At 41.8% G+C, this 22,041-nt stretch overlaps 2 protein-coding genes across 9 annotated transcripts in view; one reads left to right on the top strand and one right to left on the bottom strand.

The window, feature by feature from the left end:
- Positions 1-22,041, bottom strand: part of MTLN (mitoregulin) — a 1,146,577-nt gene that overhangs the window by 581,638 nt on the left and 542,898 nt on the right. The gene's annotated exons all lie outside the window — the stretch shown is intronic.
- Positions 1-22,041, top strand: part of BCL2L11 (BCL2 like 11) — a 46,853-nt gene that overhangs the window by 9,508 nt on the left and 15,304 nt on the right. For 4 of the 5 annotated variants that reach the window (XM_050753131.1, XM_050753127.1, XM_050753130.1 and 1 more), the window contains one exon: positions 18,960-19,063. In XM_050753131.1, the coding sequence (XP_050609088.1) occupies positions 18,960-19,063 (104 nt within the window). Of the gene's footprint in view, positions 1-18,959; positions 20,179-22,041 lie in introns of those variants that run through there. The other variant, XM_050753128.1, reaches the window with a different exon arrangement.

The following is a 22,041-nucleotide window of genomic DNA, read 5'->3' as shown; positions in this document are numbered from 1 at the left end:
ACCATGCCTGGGCCTACTTTTAGCATCTGTGTGTTCAGTTTTAGTATATAGAAATACAATTGATTTTTGTGTGTTGGTCTTCTGTTGTGTAGTTTGCTGAACTCCTTAATTCCAAGAGTTTTTCATAGATTTCCTGGGAGATCTGTATAGTTATGTGATCTGCAAATAGGGACAGTTTTATATCTTCTTTCTGATCTGTGTAATTCATTTTCTTGCCCGGTTGCACTAGCTAGAACTTCTCGTGTTTGTGTTGACTGGGAGTGGTGAGAGCAAACGTCCATACCCTGTCCCCAGTCTTAGGGGGAAAGCTTTCTGTTTTTAATCATTAAATATGATGCTAAGTGTAGGTTTTATATGAGTGCTCTTAAAAAGAATGAGAAAGTTTTAACCTGTATTCCCAGAATGCTGAGAGTTTTTGTCATAAATAGATGGTGTTAGGTTTTGTAAAATGTTTCTGTATCCGTTGATGTGAGCCCCTGATGTTAATTTATGTTAACCTGTTGATATGGGGCATTCCATTGATTTGCAACGTTAAGTCTCTCTTGGATGTCTGAGACGAATCCTGCCTGGGCAGGGTCTGTAATTCTTTTCATGCACTGCTGGATTGAATTTGTCGATATTTTGTTTAGAGTATTTGCGCCTAAGTTCTTGAGAGGTGTCTGTTGTTTTAAGACTGTCTGGTTTTTATATCAGGACCTTAGTTAGGAAGGGTTCCCTCTTTTATTTTCAGGAAGAGATTGTGTAAAATTGATATTGATTCTTCTCTCAATGTAGAATTCTGTAGTGAAACCATCTAGGCCAGGATATTTTTTGGGGGGGTGGCAGGGGGCATTTAGATTATATATTTATTTTTTTCTTAGTTTTTGTAGGACTGTTCAGGTTGTCTGTTTCTTCTCAGTTGAGTTTTGATAGTTTGTAGCTTTTGAGGAATTGGTCCATTTCTTCTAAGTTGTTGAATTTATAAATGTGAAAAGCATTTGTAGTACTCCCATATTTTTAATGGATGCAGGATCTGTTGTGGTAACTCCTGCTTCATTTCTGATACTGGTAATTTGTGTTTTTTTAATCTCTGTCAGTGTTTCTAAAAGTTTATCAGTTTTGATTTTTTTTAAACCAGTTTTTTGTTCCACTGGTTTTTCTCTACTTTCTTATTATTAATTTTATTGTTTATTATTTCCTCGTGCTTGCTTTGTGCTAGGTAGGTTCTTTTCCTAGTTTCTTGAGATGGAAACTTGGAATAGTGTTTTGAGACCTTTCCTCCTCTCTTTTCTTCTTACTGTTTTCTCAGAAGGAAACATTTAATACGTATTTACAAACAGAAACACTATCTCGGGCAGCCTCAAGATGAGATGGTAGATCCCTGCATGGTTACCCTCCAGACCCAGGGCTTATGTGCCATAGGGAAAGGGTGTATATGCTTCAGAAGGGATGTATAGGACAGTTGCTTAAGGGCAGGATTTATGGTAAGATAATATGAAACTAAGGACAGGATTGATGGTAAGTACATGCCCGTACCCAAGGAACAGTAGATAAAATAGAAATCTTGGAGGCATTCCCAAAACCAGGGTTAATCAGAAGTCAACACAGCAGATTAGCATCCAAGATGGAGTTGTTTGGCCTCCACACTCCAGCCCCCAGTCTGGCTTTTACAGTCTTATGTGCCTTGCTCTCCTGCCATGGTCCCTGAGCCTTTAGTGGGTGTGCTTCACTTTGTATAGCTTTACCAGTAGTGCCTTGGCAATGGAAAAATAGATTGGGCACAGTGGGATTCCAAATGAGGGAGATTCTCAGGCTTTGACTAATCATTTGCAGTCCTCAGAATGCCTTGATTCTGGTTTTCTCGGAAGAAGCAAAACGAGATAAATACTGTTAATATCCACACAAGGATTATAATGAAAAAGAACATGAAGAAAATTAGAACTCAGTTCTTTAGAGACTTGTAGCTAGGAAATAATTCAGGATGCAGTTTGAATTGTAGGCAAGTAATGAAAACTCAAAAATAATGGTTAGGGCTAGAATCTGATAACAGGTATTATAGTTTTCTTTGGAGCATATTTTTTTCTCTCCAGTTTCCCCATTCCTATCAAGGACCAGTTTATTTGCAAAATACATGTTAGTCTCATTATACTTAGCCTGATTATTTGCCTAAAGTGCAGCAAGAAAAGTGATTGGCCATGTAGGCTCTTTTTAAGTTGGCTTTGCTGGAATTTTTTCATAAGAAATCTCAGATTGGACTTTTAGAAGCCTCCAGGCAAAGCCAAGCTGAAAATTTGCCACCAAACATTGCTTGTAATGCCTACAAATCGGGTGAATTCCGTTCTCCTCGAGGTCCCAAAGTATCTTGAGGTTCCTGGGCCTGTCGGAAAATGACATTCTTTGCTTATCGAAGGTCAGGAACCTTGTAAGGGAGCTGTGTAGACAGGTACCAGGCCTGTCTTTTCAAGGGGCTTTTTATTCTTTAAAGCAGTCTGGTCATATCTGAAAATATTCCATTCAGTTAAAGCCTTGGTAAAACAACCCATGTGTCCAATTGCATATAGAACATACTCTGTACAATTTTAGTTCTTTTAAATGTGTCAAGGTTTGTTTTGTAGCTCAGGATATGGTCTATTTTGGTGACTGTTACAAAAGAAAACAGATTCTTACTGAACTTATGCAAATAACTATATTGCCATAAAATAAGAATACTCATGAGTAGTTTCCAAATTTTGGAGAACTCAGAGAGAAAGGTAAATTTTGCTTACAAAAGTATGCTTTACTCAATTATAAGCTATAAACAACTCAAAAGCAAAATGATTTTCTTCAATTAGAATGGCAGCCTTCCAAACAGCATGCTGTCCATTCACCTTGGAACTGCCATCCACAAACCCAGGGGCCATGTCTCAGGACCAGAGATGGTGGAGTCTGACCTAACCCTTTCGCTTTTCTAATGTAAGCATTTATTCAGCGCCAGAAGTTTGCTTTTCACCACTACCTAGCTGCATCCCATGTGTTTTGGTATGTTGTGTTTTCATTTTCATTGAGTTCTCTCTATATATTTTTAAATTTCCCTTGAGACCTCCTCTTTGACCCTAGGTTATTTAGAAGTGTGTTTTTTTCCCAAATCTGTGGAGACTGTCCTGTTTTCTGTTACTGTTTTCTTTCTGATTCTATTATGGTCAGAGAGCAAATTTATACTATTTCAGTTTTACAAATGTGTCGAGATTTGTTTTATAGCCCAGGATATGGTCTTCTGGTGACTGATCCATGCTGCATGGGTACTTGAAAAAAAATCTGTATTCTGCTGCTGTTGGGTAGAGTGTTCGTTATATATACATCATTCAGATCTTATTGGTTGGTTGTGTTGTTCAGTTCTTGTCTCTCCTTGCTGATTTTACTGTCTTGTTCTGTCAGTTGCTGAGAATGTGGTGCTGAAATCTCCAGCTGTTTCCTTTCAGCTCTATCAGAGTTTGCTTCATGTCTTTTGAGGTGCTGTTGTTTGGAGTTTACACATTTAAAATGTCTTCATGTTGGATCCAATCTTCTATCATTGCTGTAAAATGTACTTTATTTGGTATTGGTAGCACTTCTGCTTTTTTAACATTAATGTATTAATGTTAACATAGTATTACCTTTTTCCATCCTTTCACTTTCAGTCTGCATGTGTTGTATTTGAGGTAAGTTTTTTATATATGGCATGTCTTTAGATGAACCTGTTTTATCTGGTCTGCCAAATCTGTCTCTTACATGGTCTAGACCATTTACATTTAACATAAGATATATAAGTCTAAATGCCTTTTTATTATTTGTCTTCTGTTTCCTCTGTTCTTTGTTTCTTTTTTTGTTTTTTAACCTTCCTGTGGGTTATGCAAACATTTTCTAGGATTTCATTTTGATTTGTTTGTGGCGTTTTAAAATATAGTGCTCTGTATCATTTTAGTGGTTGTTCCAGGTATTACAGTGTATGTGTGGAATATATATTCTAAGTCTGCTGGTATCAATGGTCACAGCATTCTATGACGGGAGCTGAAGAATAGAAACCTTACTTTTCTTTAGGCTCGTTTAGCCCCATTTTTCAAATATAATTGTCTAAGTTTCCTCCACGTACATTGAGCACTGAATGAGTTGGTGGTGTGATTTTTGCTTCAATCATCAAATATGATTTAAGAAAGTACTGTTGGTCTACTAATGGTCACTCCCATGTTTCCCCTTCCAATGTTCTTTCCTTTCTGAAATTCTAAGCTTTCTTCTGTTGTCATTTCCTTTCCGTTTAGAGAACTTCCTTAGTTCTTTAATGATAGGTCTGTTAGTAACAACTCCTCTGAGTTCTCCTTCCAGGAATGTCTTTATTTTCCCTTCAGTCCAGAAGGATATCTTCACTGAAGATAGAATTCGCCGTTGATGTATCTTTCAGTACTTGGAAAACATGCCACTTTCTTCTGGCCTCTATGGTTTTAGATGAGAAATCCCTTGTCATTTGAATTGGTGTTCTCAACTAAGTTGTGTGTCATTCCTGTGTGGCTGCTTTCAAGATTCTTTGTCTTTTATATTAAGAAGTTTAATTGTGATGTGTCTTGTCATGGGTTTCTTTGGGTTTATGCTTTTTGGGGTGCACTCAGCATCTTGAATCTGGAGTTTCATGTTTTATGCCAGGTTTGGGAAGTTTTCAGCCATTATGTCTTCAAATACTTTTCCAGTCCCTTCCTCTCCTTTGGAACTCTGATGATAAGAATGTTAGTGCTTTTGTTAGTCTTGTAAGTCCCTGAGACTGTTCATTTTTTTCCAGTATATTTTCTCTCTCTTCAGATTGAGTAAATTCTATTGATTTTGCCTCATATTCACTGATTTTTAAACTTACGTTTAATTATATTTTTCAATTCTATGATTTCTGCCTGTTTCTACTAGGTAAGTTGGAAGTTCAGATTCCTCCTTGGCCTTGCTGGTACTTTCCAAGCAAAATAGGGGCCCCAGTGCACACTGCTTTATTGTGTCCAGTTGTTGGGGGAGGTGTGTAAGCTTGGCTCCCTCAGCCACTGCTGACACCAGGAAGCAGGGAGACCGTAGAGGGCTGCCTCACACCTTGTTTCTGCAGAGTAGAGGCCAGAACTCAGCTTCCCTCTGCCCCCCCCACCACCACCAGGGGTGGGGGAGTCGGGTACAACATGCCAACCAGGCCCACTTTCCATTACCTGATTCTCCCTCTTTGATGCTGGGTCGGGGAGTTCTCTTTTGTTCTCTTTAATTAGTCAGATAGGGTGGAGACTCAGTACCCACTGGGTGCCCAGATACCCAAGGCTAGGGCTGGGAGAGCCGGTGGGCCCATGAACCTTGTTTTGCACTGTCTGGTTCAGTGGGTGTATGTAATATCATGTCAACTAACTAATCCCACCTTGTGCCCACACCTTGCTGTTTCGTAGAGGTGGAGGCTTAGCTCACTGCTCACTGCTTAGCCCCACTAATGTTACCCTGGGAGGGGAGTTAGATAACTGTCCTACTAACACTGCTCTGGCAAGGCAGCTGGATCACCTCTGCCTGCTTCTGCCGGGCAGGATCCGGGAGATCGGCCTGCTGACACCATCTGGTGGTGGAATCAGAGCACCCCTTGCGTCCCCTGGGCTGGGGATGGGCTGGAAGATCAACTCCCCACTCTGGCCATGCTGTGCTATGGAGCTGCTGCCAGGGGTGTTGTGGTTTTCCCATTGCTATTTGGCTGGAGTAGGGCAGAAATCATGAAGTGGTTTTCTGTTGTTAGGTCACCCTCTTTTCAGTCCCTTGGCAATGGAGAAGAGGCCTCCCATGGAGCTGTTATCTACGCCTCTTGGAGAGGCCCAGTCGGAGGTTTCTTCTGCAGCATGCTGTCCAGGATACATGGGAGTGAGGAAAATGGCATACTCCCTGTCCGTCATCCCTCAAGTCCTGAGGTCCCCAGCAGCCCGTCCTATTTCCCACTTCAGTTTTCCTGGGCCTGCTCGTTGTGTTCTGTCTAGGGTTGTCTGGGGTTCTGTCTCAGGTCTTCAGTTGGGAGAGGAAGGACCTGGGGAGATGGCTTCTCCGCCTTAGTGGAACTAGAGATCTACAGCTTCCTTTAAGTGTTGATGGTGACTATTTGTCTTAGTCCCTTTGAGCTGCTCTGAAGGAATACCTGAGACTGGGTGGCTTATAAACAACAGAAGTTTATTTCTCACAATTCTGGAGGGCGATAAGTCCAAGACGAAAGCAGGTTTGGTGTGTGGGGTGAGGGCCACTTAGACGGCACCTTCGAGCTGTGTCCTCGAGTGATAAAAAGGGTGAGGGTTTCTCTGGGGTCTCTTTTGTGAGATCTCTAATCCCTTTCCAATGGCCCCACCTCCTAACACCCATCACCTTCAAGGTTAGGTTTCAGCGAGAGTTTTGGGGGGATATAATATTCATACCATAGCAGTATCAATTGGCTCTGACTGCAAAGACTACTCTGAATTTTAGAAGTTACTTCTTTCCCTCTTTCTTTTTACTCTCTATATGGAATAACAGACTTACAACGATGGAAAGAGATTTAGCCGTGATCCAGGCCACCTTTTTCAGATGATAACCATAGTATCTATTGCTGTAACTCTACTGTGTGTGACTCTCGTGGTGTGCCCATAGGGCGTGCTCTGTGCTGCTTTCAAACATCACTCCTGAAAATGTCTGGGTAACCCAAGTCCGATTTTACATGCCTTAGGGGGGACTTCTTACTAAAGATTCTGACTTGTTTTATATTTAGGGTACTTGTGGTAGGTTTAGAGATGTACACCTAATTGCCAGTTGAATGCTGTACATTCTGATGCCTTGCTGCTTGACCTACTTTAAAACCATTAAATCTGATCATTGGCCCAGTCTCCACATACCCCATGTCTGTGGTCATCCTGCCTGTCACAGGACTCGCTTTGAACCACCACCTCTCCCTACCCGTCTCCACCTCCCACACCAGAATTAAGTTGTCTCCATTCCTTCTTTGTTAGGCCAGCCTCAGTCTCTCAATGTATTCCTCATGTGATGACATTTCTAGCCTAATCCACTTCTGGTCCCTGCTCAGTCAATGGCTGAGACTTGTGGTGGAACATCTGACCTCAGACTGCCTTCCTTCTCTGCAAGTCTCATCACACTGTGGACAGAAGCCAAACACCTGTCCTTGGAGACCTCACAGGCTTGGTCCTGTGCTGGATGTAAGCTCTGTGCCACCCACATCTCTCAGACCCTGCACTGCAGGTACAGAGCAGAATACATAGCATTTCCTTTTTTTTTTTTTCAGGAAATGCTAGCAGAAACATACATGCAAGGGGGTTCATCACAGCATTGTTTATACAGCCAAACGACTATCCTTGGTCCTCTAATGGAAGGGGAGAATCTACATTATTCTGCCCTTTTTTATTTGGCAGACTGGTGCTGTCTTCCTGGTGTTAAGAATAATGGCATAGGGGAAATGCCTGTTTGCCTAAAGTTAAGTTTTAAAAAACTGCAAGATTATTTATGATAGTCTAGTTTAGTATTAAAGAAGTTCATTGGCATGTCAAAAATATAAGAATACATTAAACTGCCACTAGTGGGTATCGTTGTATTCTGGTTACAGGTGGTCTTTTCTCCCTTTTTCTCTCACCCAGGGTGGAATGCGGTGCCATGATCTCAGCTCACTGCACCCTCCACCTCCCAGGTTCAAGTGATTGTCCTGCCTCAGCCTTCCGAGTAGCTGGGATTACAGGCGCCCACCACCACACCCGGCTAATTTTTGTATTTTTAGTAGAGACAGGGTTTCACTATGTTAGCCAGGCTGTTCTCGAACTCGTGACCTCAAGTGATGTGCCCGCCTCGGCCTCCCAAAGTGCTGAGATTACAGGTGTGAGCCACTGCTCCCGGCCACAGGTCGTCTTTTCTGTGTGCCTTTGTGTACGTATGCAGTTGTCATAACTAGTATTATGTTTATAATCAGAACAAATTTAGTAAATAATACTTATTAAAACTTTGGCTCTTTATAAGTTTAATCTTTGTCTTTGGTGTTCCCAGCAGCCTGTCACTGGGCATGCGTACCTTGTTTGTGTGATTCAGTGTTAACCGTTATGTCTTTTGCATTGGTAAACATTTTGTCCAGGCTGATCAAGCTTTGGTCCCATACCATCACCGAAAGTACTCCGGGTGAACATTTGCCCCCTAATTTACTCTTTTGGGGTCTGCCTTTTTGTTTTTTGCAAAGTGAGTAATCTCTCAGGGAACATCTCCATGGGGCAGGATCATGAGATTCGGTACTGGCAGGTTGCTCTTGGTAGCTGTCTTCCCCACAGGCTGCCCTTGGGTCTGGAGCAGGTTTTGGGTCCAGTCCTGCCCACCCTGCATGGAACCTGGGTGGAGCAGTGAGTCTGTCTGAGCTTCAGCTTCCTCAGCCATCAAGTGAGTTCATAGTGCTCACCTCTGAGGGTCATGGGGAGTTTTTCCATAAGCAAATCGACAGAAGGCACCTGGTGGAAACTCACACAGCAGTCTTCCCTTGCCCCTCAGTGAGCCCTCAGCCCTGGCAGGTTAGTGAGCATGACTGTAATGAAGTGCTCTGTACTGCTTTCCGTGGAAAGGAGTTGTCGTTCCAGGAGTATAGGAAACTTCTAGGGAAGTGAATTCATCTGGAAATGCTACTACAATTCTAATCTCCTGGGTCCCAGAACAAACAAGCAAGCAAAAAAGAACATCTTTTCTAGAAACTGGCCTGGAGGGGTTGGGAAGAGGAGGTCTGAATCACCGCTAACCTGCCAGTGAACCGAACATCACCTGAGAAGAACCTCAGCTTCTTGGGTAAATCATGGAGAGACATCTGGAAACCCGCCGCACCCCAGCTCTCTCTGAATTGGGGCTGAGTTGGGGACACCTGCTGGAGACGGCCCATTTGATTTGGCAGAAACTTGACTATAGTTCAACATGTGTCTTGAGACGTGAGACATAGACTCAAGTACTTTTTCTTGCAATCCAAACTTAGTACTTTTTCCCAGAATAAGGGGTACATTGGTTGCTCGTTGATTTAACCTTAGGAGTGTTCATTGTGTGAATGAAATCAAGACTTCTACAACTGCTTTTTCCTTCTTTTCCCTGAGGTAATTAAACTCCTTTAGTGAGAAGGCAGTTAAACAGACTATTGGCCATTGATAATCAAAATTTTGGTATTTCTAAGTGAGTGAGTTATGGATCCTTCTTGGTGACCTTTTTTCACACACTATGAGGTAGCAGAAGTAAACAGTCAGTATAAACAACGTTTACCCAGTTTAACCCGTTTGTAAGAGGCCAGGCCTTCGTGGTTTTAAGTATTTGCTTAGAATGAATTTGTTTCCCCCAATGTCCTCTGGGAAACCAAAATGTGCTTTGTATTTTCTCTTCTCTGCCTTGGACCAGATCCACATGATTTGTGAGTAGAGTTGTGGTTTGCGAAGACAGGTGTGGCGAGAAATAGCCCTGAGACAGGGCTGCTGGCATGCAGCTCTCCTGTTCTGCCTTTCTGTGTGGACCACGAGGCAGGAGTGAGGGCTTCCCATGGAGCACGTCTCCCTTTCAGTCACACATCTGCGCTCACAGTCATTGCCAGCCAGTCGACTGCAAGTGCTGTGTCTGCAAACCTTGCAGTGGGGACTTGACATTGCTTGCAGAGTGAGGAAACCGAACTTGGGGATTTGGACATGAGTCTGGGCTGTGCTTAGTGTTGCAGCCTCAGGTTGAACTTGGGTCTTTGGTGCTGACAGACTGCCCTCTGCACAGTACATAATGCTTGGTTTAGTTTGGACTTCCCTTTCTTAGGAGTGAAATGGTTTTGAAGCTAAAATTAAAAAAAAAAAAAAAATCATTTCAAGCTGATAAGAGTGTGTGTGTTAAATGGAAACACGTTCAATGTAAGGATTTCAGCTATTTGAATTACCCTGGGGCCTTTTCTCCCCAAAATATATTGTATTACTGGGTCATAACATGCTTCCCATTCCAGTTCCTAAAACATTTTACTATTAGCAATTTATAGAAGACTTAAGGAGTGGTTGGATACTTTTTTTTAAAGTAGGCGGCTTAAGTGGATGGAATCTGATTTTCTCCTAGGCATGTGCATCTGCGAAGGTGTTTGAGGTGAGCCAAGCTCAACAACCTCATTTGTTGAGTGAGTTACTTTTCTGTGGGATTAAGTGTGGTGGAGAAAAGACTAAAAGTGTATTTTCTTGTTGATTTGTCTGTTATTTGGTCCCTTGAAAAAGGCGTTAACCTGAAGTAGTCTAGTAGTGAATTCTGAATAGATACAATGTTAGTATATGTGTGAGTTTACACCTCATTTTTACTGATACTTGAGCATAAATTCTACTAAATTAGTCAAAGCAACTTACCAACTTAAGAAAAAGTTTGATACATAGCATGAGTGCAATATTTGTTGATTTAAAGATACTCTCATTGGCATTTAATGCAATATATGAGTGCCAGCAGTTCCTTCTCTTTTCACTTGGATTTCACTAGTGTGCTCATTTGGAGCTTAGAACTCTGTCCTCTGCAAAGAAAGCCTGGCATACACTGTACACGGTGTTGACTCATCTTTGCGTTCCTCTGCTCCTCTAGTGTAAGGTGTGGAGTGGGAGGTTCCAGCAGGTGACCCAGCCCAGCCTTGGTCCTCCCATAGGGCTGTTAACAACCCTGGGGCAAATGCCTCAGCCTGCCTGGAAATCTCAGTGTTAGGGCCATGGCCCTTCCGCAGTGGTCACAGCAGTGTGGGGAGTTGGTGCCTATGGGGAACTGGCCTACATTGAGTTAGAACAATCCCTATTCTTGTGTTTTTTTTGGTTTTTTGTTTTTAAGACGGAGTTTTGCTCTTGTCGCCCAGGCTGGAGTGCAATGGCGCGATCTCAGCTCACTACAACTTCCGCCTCCCAGGTTCACGCGATTCTCCTGCCTCAGCCTCCTGAGTAGCTGGGATTAGAAGCAGGTGCCACCACGCCTGGTGAATTTTTGTATTTTTTTAGTAGAGACGCGTTTTCACCATGTTGGCCAGGCTGGTCTCGAACTCCTGACCTCAAGTGATCTGCCCGCCTCAGTCTCCCAAAGTGCTAGGATTACGGGTGTGAGCCACTGCACCCGGCCAGAACAATCTCAATTCTATCTGTATCACACAGTGTGTTTCTCGTCTAGGATACAGACTCACTGGGTAGCAGCTGTGTTTGCCCTGGAAAGTGGGGGCATCGGGGAGGAGGAGGAGGAGGAATGCGTGAACCCAAACACATGGAAGACCTTCAAAAGCACCAGAACACAGTCTTTCAGCACAGAATTCTATACATCCTTAACTTGCACTTGTGCTAAGGAAGACTTTACCTCCCGTTCTTTTCCTTCTGTGAAAAAAAAAGTCATCTGTCTGGGAAGACATGGCACAATTTATTTATGCAACATTTTTGTGGTTTACAGATGAGGCCACTGGATCCTCCCTTGGAATTGCCCTTCATAGGGAAGTTCAGTGGCCGCTCGAGTGGTTAGCATAATCAAGGTGAAACGCTTTCCTTTTTATTCAAAATGGGATAAAAAGAAGCAGCTGCCTTTTGTGACTTTTAAGTGAGAAGCTTTCGTTATGTCTCAGCTCTACAGTGTGTTATCAGCAATCATACCTGTGTTAAGTTGTACTTCACTTTGTATATCACCATTGTAAGTTTTAACCATGTACATAAAATTGATAGGCTTTTTCCATTTTTGTTTTAAAAACTGCCGAAGGGGTAGCTTTTTAGGATTCTGTTTTTGCTCTTATTTTTGACCTGAGTCTTGGTCTTTCTTATCATGGAGGTGAAAACAGGAATACTGGAGACCTTAATGTGAGTTTAGGAGAAAAGATGTTAATCACCAGTTTCCTGCTACTGGTTTTAAATTTCATAGAGGAAGCCACACTGATTGTGTCATCAGAAATTCTTATGTTTTTAGTTTAAATTCTCATCTCCCTCCCCTGTTGCCCAGATCTGGTTTTTTGGCTGGAAACAACTTACAGTAACTTCAGATTAACCATTTTAATTCTAAAGAATGGTCTTAAGTGAACCATTGTATATAGTTTTCTTATGGGGAAATAAATTGGATAGTTTACGTTGTCAGTAGAAGAAATATAGGGGTTTGTGTTTTTGCACTAAAGTTCAGGGTTGGTCTTCTTTTGGCTGTCCTTAGTTTTGGGATTATTTTTGTTTTTCAGAATAAAATGGCACAGGTCAGACACTTTTAATCCCCTGAAAGTAATCTAAAGCTATAGAAATGGAGCTGCAGCTGTCCCAGAGACAGACTGGAACGAAGGTTGGTGTAGAAAAACTAAGGAGCAGTAGCAGTATTCAGTGTCCTGTGTCCTTCCCCAGCAGAACACCGAGGGCAGAACACTGTCACACACTATTCAGAGCAGCGATTTCAGGAGCACACCAAGGCGGGGCCAGGTGGTCAAGGGGCTTCCCAGGGGATGTCATAAAAGGCACATGGAAAGAACTGGTTTAGGACCAGATTTGGCACAGGTTCACTGACGAAAAGCGGGGTGGTGATTGAGAGGGATCATAGATTTCCTTGATAGTCACAGGAGTGGAATCAAGATTGAGGTGGGGCTTAGAAGGGAACATTTCAGTTCCCTATGAGGAATAACTTTGTAGCACTCGGTGTTCTTCAGCGAGCACAGCAGTGCCTTAGGAAATGTGGATCTGTCCCAGGAAGCGGACACACAGGCTGGGAGTCTTAGAGGGCTCCTGCCCAGGTCTCCCACATGGTGCAAGATGCTGGGCTTCTGTCATGACTCAGCTGGGGATGTCCTTGAATATAGGAATCACACAGCTCAGTCTGGGTTTGTTCCTGGCTTGTCTCCAGCTGCTAGTAAATATGTTAATATGTGTGTCGGGGACAGCTCTGGTGACATGGATAATTAGTTCTTCTGATGTTGAATGAGAAATGAGTAAAAAGGCATAACGCATTAATCTTAATGTCTTTAGACTTGTGTTTTTATTATAAGGGACAGATAATAGTGAAAGAGGGAAAAAATCTCATGAACAGTAGTTTCCAGACTTCTGTCCAATTTCACAGCCTTGGTTTACTGTCAGTTTCCAAATGGTCAGGCTGGAAATTGATGAAAGCTGTTTCTTTTGACCATAGCCCCATAAAGGCAGTGGGCAGTGCACGTTGAAAGAATAAGTATGAAAACACTGGCCTCATCTCATAAACTTTATTATTGATAGTATTTTATTCCAGCAGCTGTTTTTGAAACACCATCTTGAATTCATGTGACTGCCCAGGCTTTTGACACAAATGTGTTCCAGGGAGACAGATTGAGGAAACTTTGAGTACTAATCCTGTCACTTTATTTCTCATAACTTTTATTTTCATCCAGTGGCTCAGCGGAATTGATTGGGATTGCCAAAAAATAAAATGATACAAGTGAGAAATAGACCTGGAGGGAGGTGTGTGTGTGTCGTTGGTTTCTTGCTTATTTTATTTCCGAGAACCATCAGAGTTGAGGATTTCAACCGTTATTCTGATAGCATTTACCGCAAATGCTGATGGCAGTTGCTGTCCTTTGCCTTATAGCTAACTGGGACTAGAAACAGTTCCATCACACAGGTGAGTCTCATAAGGAAACATTAGTGGGCTGGTTTCTTGCATCCCTCCTCTTGTAAGCTTTGGACAACTCTGAATTTAGAAAGAGATTTCTGAAGATATTTAAAGAAGGAGACTTACAAAGTTGAATAAACATCGTGGAATTTTTATTTCTCTAAATGAATGTCAGCTTCAGAGAGCCCACCTGCAGACAGAGGCAATGTCGCCTCTAAACATTTTTGGAGTAGCTCTTGGAATTGGTTAAAAGCTAGTTTCAGACTCCACAAAGAAATGGCCCTTTACAGGATCCTTAATTGCTTTTGGTGGTTAAAGCAGAATCTGTCCAGAGAGTAAAGGTGGACAGCCCTGCAATGTCTGAAGGACAGGCCTTCTTTCTCCTCACAGCCCTGCAGTCCCCGGCTGTGCCTGGCTGTTTCCCACAAGTGCCAGACAGAATGTGCACTTTTTGACAAAGTATGTTCTATTCTGTGTGTAAAATCCTCTCTCAGTTCTGAGTTGACTATCGATTCAAAGCTTAATTCACGCCGATTACTTGAAAATCTAATCTTGATTCTACCCGAGTGTTTGTAGATATCTGAACATCTGGAAACAGTACAGAGTGAAGCGTTCCTGTGAGTTTTAATTTGGTTTCTGGTACTACACTTGAAACTCCAGTAATGATAAGACGGGAACTAAAACAGCAGCTGTCCCTCGGAAATGAGGGTCGCACCAACCTCGTTCCCAGACTGAGGCGCAGTTGAGGATGCTTGTGTGTGGCAGGCCGCCCAGTACACACACCTGAGTCATTAGATGTCACTTTATGGCATCGTCACAGAGAACGACTGGGTTTTGGAGAGAGAATGTCATGATGTGACTTCATTTCCTTGGAGCACTGGGGTAGAGGCTTTTGGAGTAGAAGCTCTTGGACATTAAAGAGAAATCAGAAAGTTTAGCCTGACTGATACAGAGCTCATTATGAATTGACAATCTCTCTTTAAAAAAAAATAAATTTCCTGCCGTGGCTGCTGGCGCTACAGAAAGTCCTTTGTGAAAGCCCCAGCCTGATTTCACTATCAACCACTTAACCACGGTATTAATTTTTCAGTTGTTGAACTTTTAAGATTTTAAATTACTTTGAGTTTAAAAGTAGTCTGTTGCTGAGCCAGAATAGTTTGTTAAGAAACATGCATCTTTGAGTACAACTGAGGTTCCTTGGTGTTGGAAAACGCCCTCCCCACTCCTCCAGAAATGGATTAAGAATGCTTCATGGTATGTTCCCATAGGAAATAATGTTACCAGTAAGTTCTGGACTTCAAAACATGATTTCTAAGAAGTCTGAAGATTCCGCGGGCACACTTTTGGCAAAAATTGCTTGTATCTGACACATTGCATTATAAAAGTTTTGATTAGTGGGTTTTTGTTTTTAAACAAGTAAAGAGAAAGAAAACATGGACCTGCCTCGGAAGTCCCCTCTGCCTGAGTCTGCTGCTTGCAGGATTGGAGCTTTTGCTGCAGATGGTGGCTTTGGAGCTGCTTTACCTCGAGAGCACTTTATATTTTATTGTGCTTTAAAAAAAAAAAAATTAGTGCCGGGTTTATGGAGTGAAGTACTTTCATAAATGCTGAAACTACCTTTTCTGTGGGTAAAAATGCACCTCATCAGAATTTCCCCTTCGAAGAATTTTTTATGTTCACATAAAATTGCCAAGTTAAAATTTGATCTTCCTACGGACTAAGAGCTTTCATTTCAAATAAAGCCATTTTATTGACCAGGTATCAACATTTATGACAGTCAGACACATTTCAGATAGCAAAATAAAATATTTATGCTTGGTACTTACTTTCCTCATAAACTAGAAATGTCAACCTAAGCTATCTTTTTGATAGCTCAAATATGTTAGGATGGGAGGAATTGGGTTGAGTATCCAGGTAAGATTCTAGGAGTGAGGGTGGAGCAACGTGTGTTTGGAGATTTCTGTATCCCAAACCCCATGGGCTCCAGGCACACTTTTGGAAGACCATTCCAGTCGATCCCTTTGCCATCGTGGTGGCAAAGCAAACCGATGCTAAAGGAAATAAAAAACTTAATTCTCGCGCTGATCAGTGCCACTGTGGGGCTTCCAGACCCCATTCATTTGTTCTGGTGGATGTCATGTGGTGTGAGACTCACTAACATTAAATTAGTCATGAAGTTAAAGAGAGGCTTCCTCTGTCCCCACAGAAGGTATTTTGTCACTTAAGAAATAATTGAACTTTATGTTGCACTGTATTAACAGATTAAAACTACCCTTTTAAAATCTAGAAATAGGTCTAAAGTAGTCAAAATAAGTGTTTTTGTCATGTAGTCTTCATAGCCATGTACTACTGTGTGCATACTAGCTAGGTTTTATTGCAGGATGTTTGCCATTACTTTTAGGTTTATAGATTCAAGAAATAACTATATTTGCTTCTCGAAAAGACACTGGCTTTTAAAAAAAAAAAAAAAAAAGTGATAGGTGCTAGTTAGAGTAGCCCCCACAGATCAGTCTTTTTTGCAAAGTGAATTTATAGTATCTATTTCCATAATAACTTTTTAAAACGACACCTAAGTACAGTTGATAGCTGTCTTAGTAATCTGTAGCTGTTGCCAATTCCAGTATATGCAATTCCAGTATAAGCCTAGTCTCTAAACCATTATCTTTGGTTAATACAACTCTCCTAACTCTGAAATGCTAAAGATAATGTCTCAGGGCTCCAGGGCATTGCCATGGTTTCTTACCTTTTGCCCACCAGGGTCTGGTTGGGAAACCATCTGCATCAGAGTTGCTTAGGGACTTGTAACAGTACAGCCTTCTATATCTCACACACACACACACACACACACACACACACACACACACACACCCTCCATTTCTCCCTGCCAGAGCTTAGGGATGTGTTTATATCCATGAATTTATTTAGGCTAATTAATGTTAACTACTGAACTTTTCTTTTTGTACAAGAAACAGGCCATTTGCTTATTTGCTTCTGCCAAAGCCAGCAGGGCATTTATCTCTTAAGATGAATAAGTTGAAATTGGCTAACTTGTTAAAAGCTCCTACCTGCTGGCTATGTTGAATGTATTCACTAAGTGCTAGTTTTGATAGGTTGGCTTCTGACAGAGACTGCCCCTTTGATGGTATTTGGTGGTGTTTGCAATTGCCAGCCCAAGCACAAGCCGTGGAAGCTTCTAAACCACAGACACAAGCCAAGGTGTTAAAGAGAATCCAGTGGACTTTATTTACGAGTTGGGGGAAATTGATGGAGGGAGTTATTTTTGTTTTGTCTTATAAAAAGTATAATATATGTCTCCTTGTCCCAAAGAAATTTAGCAGTTAGTTGAAATCAAGCGGTTAATCCACAAGGAGGTAAGCCCTGTGGGAGCAGGGCATGGCCTCTGTTGTTGCTGTACCCAGAGCACCTCCTAGAACAATGTCAGGCATGTGAGTGTTTGTGTTTGTTGAGTGGATTTGTGAATATCATTGATGTATTAAGTATTGGGTAACTTGGCCTGCAATTTTTACCAGTCTGCCAACTTTATAAAACATCAATCTGTAGTTCACAGATATCCTTTTGATAATTGGTGTTTTCTTCACTTCTGACTCCGGGGTTGAAGGCAGTTTTCTCTGTCAGTCATGTGTAGAGAGAAACAGGTGGAGCTTGAAGCTCAGGAGAGGTGAGTGATGGTGTCTTGCTGGCTGGCCATTCATTTGTGCGTATGGGTAGGCGCATCTCCTTTAGGAGGATTGCATGAGACCCTTGTGCAGTGGGTGCCCAAATAAAACACACTTTTCTTCTTCCCCTAAGGGTAAACTGACTTGTTAAAAGCTTCTAAATCAGGAAATGAACACTTAAAAAGAGTAGCTCTTTAAAGGGCGGTAAGCCCAGGGAAAGGAACTATGACATCAGCATCACCTGGTATCCCATGTACCCAGAGATTTTGTTTTCTCCCAGTTTAGTTCAAAAACTAATTTTAAGACTTTTTACAGATTTGTTAGAAACATTTGTGGGACACAGGTACAATCAAAGTAAATTTTGTATGATTGGCTGTATTCAGAGGCCATGCCTGACATCCTAAAAGTTTCCTGTTCATCAGCCTTCGTGCTTCTCCACCAGGGCTTCCTACAGCAGTTCCTCCCTTTGTGGGATTATTGTTAAATTCACTTGGGAAGGGGCTGGGGTCAGAGAAGATGAGGCAAGAGATTTTAGAAGAATTGGCAAAAACTCTTCAAAGTGTTCACTTTTAAGTGCTTTTATAGAGCTCTGAATCAGTGTCAGTTTTACCGGCCTTTTACAAAAACAAAAAAAACAGGAAGTTATGTTCCTTATTATTGCAAAATCCTATTATCATAGGTTTTTACATATTTTGTTCTGGTGAAAACGTAATACGTGTGTTTAATTGTGAGTACGGTGTGCCCGTTTTTACAGTAAGTTAGCATAAGTTACATGTGAATAGTGGTGGAAATCCAAGAATTTTATCTCGTTTCCTGTACACGTTACTGAACTGTTAGCCTCTGAGTGTAATGCTTTCCTGGTGGCACATGGAGAATATAATCTTCCTAATGCATAATGGGATCTTTTGACAACTCACATTTTTGTTCTCCTTCAATTTTGGCTGTCACATGGCTTTTAATGGTTTCATTAGTACACAGATGAATGTACTGGGTGTGAATGTTAGTGACAGCTTAATGAAAGGGCAGTCCTCCCTCTCTCTTCTCCTTTCAGAAATGCCTTTGCTCTTAGACCCAAAAACATTTTTTCTCTCCATGTGGTGTTTGCAGACTTGAGCTCATCTTGATTGGATGCATTAATATTGAGACAAAACATGCAATTATGCTTTCCTTTGGCCCTGGGGTAGCCCTTCTGAAGACAGCTGTCTGTATCATCGTACCTGCTTTCATAGAAACCAACTCATTCAGGTTTCTCGGGGTTTCGCTTATTTGGCTTTGAATGGGACAGCCATTTCACCTCATATTTTTAGATAATGTTTGAAAGTTATATAGGAATTTTTACCTTGTAATAAGATCAGAATGATTATTTTACTGAAAAACTAAATTGTTCTGTTATAATTATGTTTCAAGCCTATTTCTTTGGCAGGATTTTCCATTTTCTTGTGAGTAGCTTCTTGAAATGGAAGTCTGTATGAATGGGTCGGAATGAATTCAGCAATTCTAAATCTCCAGTTTTGAAAAAGGAAATTTTATTCTATATTTCGTATTCTTTAACCAGAGTTATGTAGACGACTGTGCCACTCTAACCTTTAATACATGGCTGTAGTTCTTGAAGTCAGGGAGCTCCCAGAAACGTGAAAGAGTGTGTGAGATGGGCTTGCCTTTGGAGACTTATCTTTGGAACTTTCCCAGTGATCCATGGACCACAGTGTGATTTTTGTTTTGTTTGTTCTGATGCAGCTTCCAGGAGGCAGGCTGAACCTGCAGATATGCGCCCGGAGATACGGATCGCCCAAGAGTTGCGGCGAATCGGAGACGAGTTTAACGCTTACTATGCAAGGAGGGTAATGATGTTTTCTTAACCCCCTTTTCTGCCCACGCCCTCCCCTTCCACACCGTATTTTTTAAAAAAGACAAAGTGACTTGTTATAACTACATGCTAATTCTGGAAATGAATACTGTTGCCTAGTTGTGACCTTTCATTGTTTCTCCTTTCCCATTTTTCATTTGTTTTATGATTGAGTTTAAGTAATGGCACTTAAATAATACAGTAGGAGGCAGCAAAGGAATTTTATGAGCAGACTTTAAAACAATGCTAAAATAGGGATTATTTATAGACTTTGAGATAGTCTCACCTAAATATTATTAACATAGGTTTCAATCGATGTAGTGTGTTTCTGTACTCCCCTTGTGCGTTTTAGGTCAAAGTTAAAGGTAATTTTTAAACAACATCTTTTGTCACTTAGCGCATGGGAGCGATCCCAGCACTCATGTAAAAGGCTCTCCTGCAATTTGCAGGGTGAACTGAGTAAGAGCATGGAGCCATTGCCCTTGCAGAGCCCTGTTGCCTTTGGACATTTAATTGTTGAAATGTATTAGGAGGCCACTCATCAATAGCCTGTAATTTGAGCTATAAAAACTTTATATTATGGATAATTGACTGCCACTTATTTTGAGCTATGTTCTTGATTTTTAAAAAAATTTTAGCCTGTATCATCATCTGTAGTTAGTAGAAGCAGTGTTTTTTTGTTTGTTTTACCTGGGGGCAATATAGGTGACCATTTGGACACCTTTTTCACATGGGAGACTTTTGTTTGTTTTTGAGACGGAGTCTTGCTCTGTCACCAGGCTTAAGTGCAGTGGCGCAATCTCAGCTCACTGCAACCTCCGCCTCCCAGGTTCAAGCAATTTTCCTGCCTCAGCCTTTGAGTAGCTGGGATTACAGGTGCCCGCAGCCACACCCAGCTAGTTTTGTATTTTTAGTTGAGACGGGGTTTCACCATGTTGGCCAGGATGGTCTCGATTTCCTGACTTCATGATCTGCCTGCCTCGGCCTCCCAAAGTGCTGGGATTACAGGCCTGAGCCTCTGCGCCCGGCCACGTGGGGGAGGTTTTTAAATGTGTAGACCTTGACTCCAGGAGTTAGTACTGTTGAGAACACCTGTGACTGCTTCTGCTAAAGGGTGCACTAGCAAAAGTGTGATATAGGGTATTTACTTGTTCACAAAGTTTTAAACACCTCATATAAAGGTGTTAATTCAGTTGATTTATCCAAAAGGAAGACACTAATTCTTATTTTGTGGAAAATGTTATAGTTGTTAATATCATTTATTCTTACCCCTTCTCTTCTAGCTCTATTTTTTTTTCCTGGACATTGTTGTTTCATATAAGTACCTCTTAAAGTTTTTTTTTTAATCTGTTTTCTCTTCTAGGGGAGGTCATGCTTAGTTCATTGTTGCTAAGTAAATGGATTTTACCTTTGAATTATTATTTTTCTGCCTTTATACAATGTTTTTTAGGCTTCTTTTAGACAAATAGACATTTTCCATTACAAAGGACACTTTCAGTTCTTCAGTATGGGATTTCTGTAAGAGTCAAGGATGTTTTCAAACACACATCGGATCTTCCTACCTTTCTGTGGGGGTGTTTGAGGAGCGTGCTGTAGTGATGATTCTGTTGTGAAATGGGAAGTGTGACATTGATGGACTTAAGAATTTCTTAAAATACTGTCTTTAGTTGGCAGAACTCCTGGCATCCTCCACCTGACATAAGCCAGTTCACAGAACATACGTTCCTTTCCAGCCTAAATCTGAAATGTAGTTTTTTTGGAAGTTTGGTTGGTTTTATAACTTGTCACTGAAGTAACCATTCCCTCCAGTTCCTCTGCCTTGGTTTACCTAAAGAGATTTTGGTGTTCCTGTGTGTGACTGGACGTGGCTGTCTCTTGGTTGACTAGGAAGAACTGGTGAGAAGTGGGACCACAGTGTATTCAGGATGGAAGTGGGGAGGACCTGAGTCCCTTTAAGAGGGTAGGTGAATACACTCAAGTCCCAATTCTGGGATTGTGTCTAGAATCCAACAGGATAGATCATTTCTGGTGGGTATGGAGACATCTCTGAACCTAGGCAGTGAACTGACCATCCCCTGGGCCTGTCTCCTTCCCATCTGGATGGGGCTTTGTAGACACTCTCGGGGCAGGATCTGCCCTAGATGGGGCTGCCTGAGAGAGAACGGCGGCAGTAGGCCTTGCCTGGCACCCACATGTCCCCCTGCTGCCAGGAGCTCTGGGTACTGAGATAAGCTCGCACATTCTCAAGGATTCTGTTAGAGATTTTGACTACAGAGCTGGGTGTGTTCAAGGATATTATACAAGTTTCTCTTTAAACCATGCAATATGAATGCATGACTCCGCAAGGCTTTCCTGTGGGCCTGCCCAGATGCACCTGGTGAATGCACCTCCATGGCTGCCATGAGGGGTCAGTGACAAGACATGGGCTAAGGCTGGCGTGGGGACTGGAGTGCATCCCAGTCCCTAGCCATCCTCTTGTGAAGCTGTCAAGGTGGGAAGTAGTTTGAGTCACATGCAAATGAAACCTAGGCTGCTGGGTTGTCTTTGTTACCTTGCCTCTCTGTTGAGGATGTGATAGCAGCACCTTAACAGGTTCATAGCCTGCCTCCCCTCCTCTTCTCCCAATGTCATTTCACAGTTTAATGTTTAAGATGGTCATGTCTGTGTTTCCAGTAAGAAGCAACCTATTGTTCCCATGCTTTTGGTAAAAGAAATTTGTCTGATTGCAGTATTTACAAGGTTTTGTCATTGTGCATATTCTTTTGCATATCTTAAAAATATTAGTGCAAAAATACAGTCACAAATAATTAAAGGACTTTAGCTTTCTTAGTAGGCTGGGATATTGGGGGGCAGGAGTAGGGATAGATTCTAGGTTATAACGCAATTTTTCTAAAAGATAAATATATTCAGATTTTATAAATAGCTCATAACACAAGGCTGGGCACAGTGGCTCACACCTGTAATCCCAGCACT

Source organism: Macaca thibetana, chromosome 13 (genome assembly GCF_024542745.1).
Source record: "Macaca thibetana thibetana isolate TM-01 chromosome 13, ASM2454274v1, whole genome shotgun sequence".
NCBI classification, from domain to species: domain Eukaryota; kingdom Metazoa; phylum Chordata; class Mammalia; order Primates; family Cercopithecidae; genus Macaca; species Macaca thibetana.
Note: the sequence above shows the minus strand (reverse complement) of the source record. Positions and strands in the feature narration are given on the sequence as shown.